The sequence below is a fragment of the Nanorana parkeri genome, unplaced genomic scaffold, assembly GCF_000935625.1.
Source record: "Nanorana parkeri isolate BGI_ZX_2015 unplaced genomic scaffold, ASM93562v1 scaffold589, whole genome shotgun sequence".
Classification (NCBI taxonomy): Eukaryota; Metazoa; Chordata; class Amphibia; order Anura; family Dicroglossidae; genus Nanorana; species Nanorana parkeri.
In genome coordinates this window covers 340454-341770 of record NW_017306857.1, presented here as the reverse complement: position 1 = coordinate 341770, position 1317 = coordinate 340454, and the positions used below count along the sequence as shown (strand labels likewise).

Below are 1317 nucleotides of genomic sequence, written 5' to 3'. Positions count from 1 at the left end.
CTGTATACTGCATATATTTTCTTTTCTTTTTCCAGACATATACTTTATATAACTTTATTTAACTTACAGCCAAGTCAAACCTGTATCTGAAAAGTATGCAGGTATGATGTGCAACATATACTGTACATACTGTATGTATTATTTCCCTTTTTTTTTTTTTACATAAAGGAGCTTGTTTTCAAAATGTCTTCAAGCCTGCAACTTCTGACCAAACTCCTGATAAGTATAATGGTTCAGTATATGTAACTTAGTCAGTCCTAGTGATATTGCCTCTTTTCTACAGTCTCCTGCATCTGACTTCTGGAAAGAGTTGCGCCTTGCTCTGCCTCGAAAGATGTCTTTAGCAGAAGGGAGAGGGGACCCTCAGACTCAGAATCAAGATGATAAGGACCCCATGTTGAGTGTAAACAGTGAGACCGCAGATCCTGACCCTGATGGAGATCTAGGTACTACATGACACCATTGTGCTTTACCCCCATGTATCTTCTGTGTGTAGTTTGCTTATTGCCATCCTACTAATGTGATCTTTTTCCCCTAGGTGTGCGAAGGACTTTTTATAAAGCTCCACCTCCTCGGATGGCTCCAGTAAGGCACACAGGAGACAGGGATAACGCTGCAGATGTAGACATCTCGGACTTAGGATCTCGGAACTACTCCGCCAGAGCGGATTACTATTGCCTGGTGGCTGAACCTGACCTGTAGAGAGATGAGGGAAGAGAAAGACCTTATAACATAAAGGAAACCACCAAGATTCTAGACCTTGTGGACGCGGCAAGAAACGGAAGGGACAGAGTATTATTTATGGAACAAGCAGAGACCTTGGGTAACCAACAGATCTCATGCAGTCAGAACTGGTTAGGTTGCTTGTTAATGCACAGTTGTGTGCAACCAAGGAACACTAACTGTATGACATAGGTAAAATTCTGACTACTAATGCTTACTGTACTATATCATTTGATATCTATTGCCTGAATGTTCTGAGGTGTAACAGTAATAACAGCAGGATATGTAAAGAGAAGAAAAACAACATATACAAAGACTAAAGTCAAAATCCACGTCCATGATTTTCTACCATCCTATGTTTTTCTATATCTCCTTAGTCTGTCCCTTACTAATGTCTTCAGAACCTGTTCCTGAATACATATGTGTTTGATGTAGATCAATGTACCAGGTATAGTTGCTCTTCCTCTTTGTATGTAATAGACGCACCCATGGTAGTTAAGGTCCATGGAGGATTAACCATTGAAACACATAAGGGAGTTGTAATGGCTGATAAGGCAAGTAGTCAGTTGGGGGTTGCAATTGCCTTGCATACCT

The 1317-nt window shown here is 40.7% G+C and overlaps 1 protein-coding gene across 1 annotated transcript in view; it reads left to right on the top strand.

Moving 5' to 3' along the window:
* The window catches only part of SIGIRR (single Ig and TIR domain containing), a 23581-nt gene extending 22521 nt beyond the window's left edge, over positions 1 to 1060 (top strand). Inside the window, exons 9-10 of the mRNA XM_018562661.1 lie at positions 284 to 446; positions 539 to 1060. Coding sequence (XP_018418163.1) covers positions 284 to 446; positions 539 to 702 — 327 coding nt within the window. The 3' untranslated portion in view covers positions 703 to 1060. The remainder of the gene's footprint in view (positions 1 to 283; positions 447 to 538) is intronic.
* The last annotated feature ends 257 nt before the right edge of the window (positions 1061 to 1317 follow it).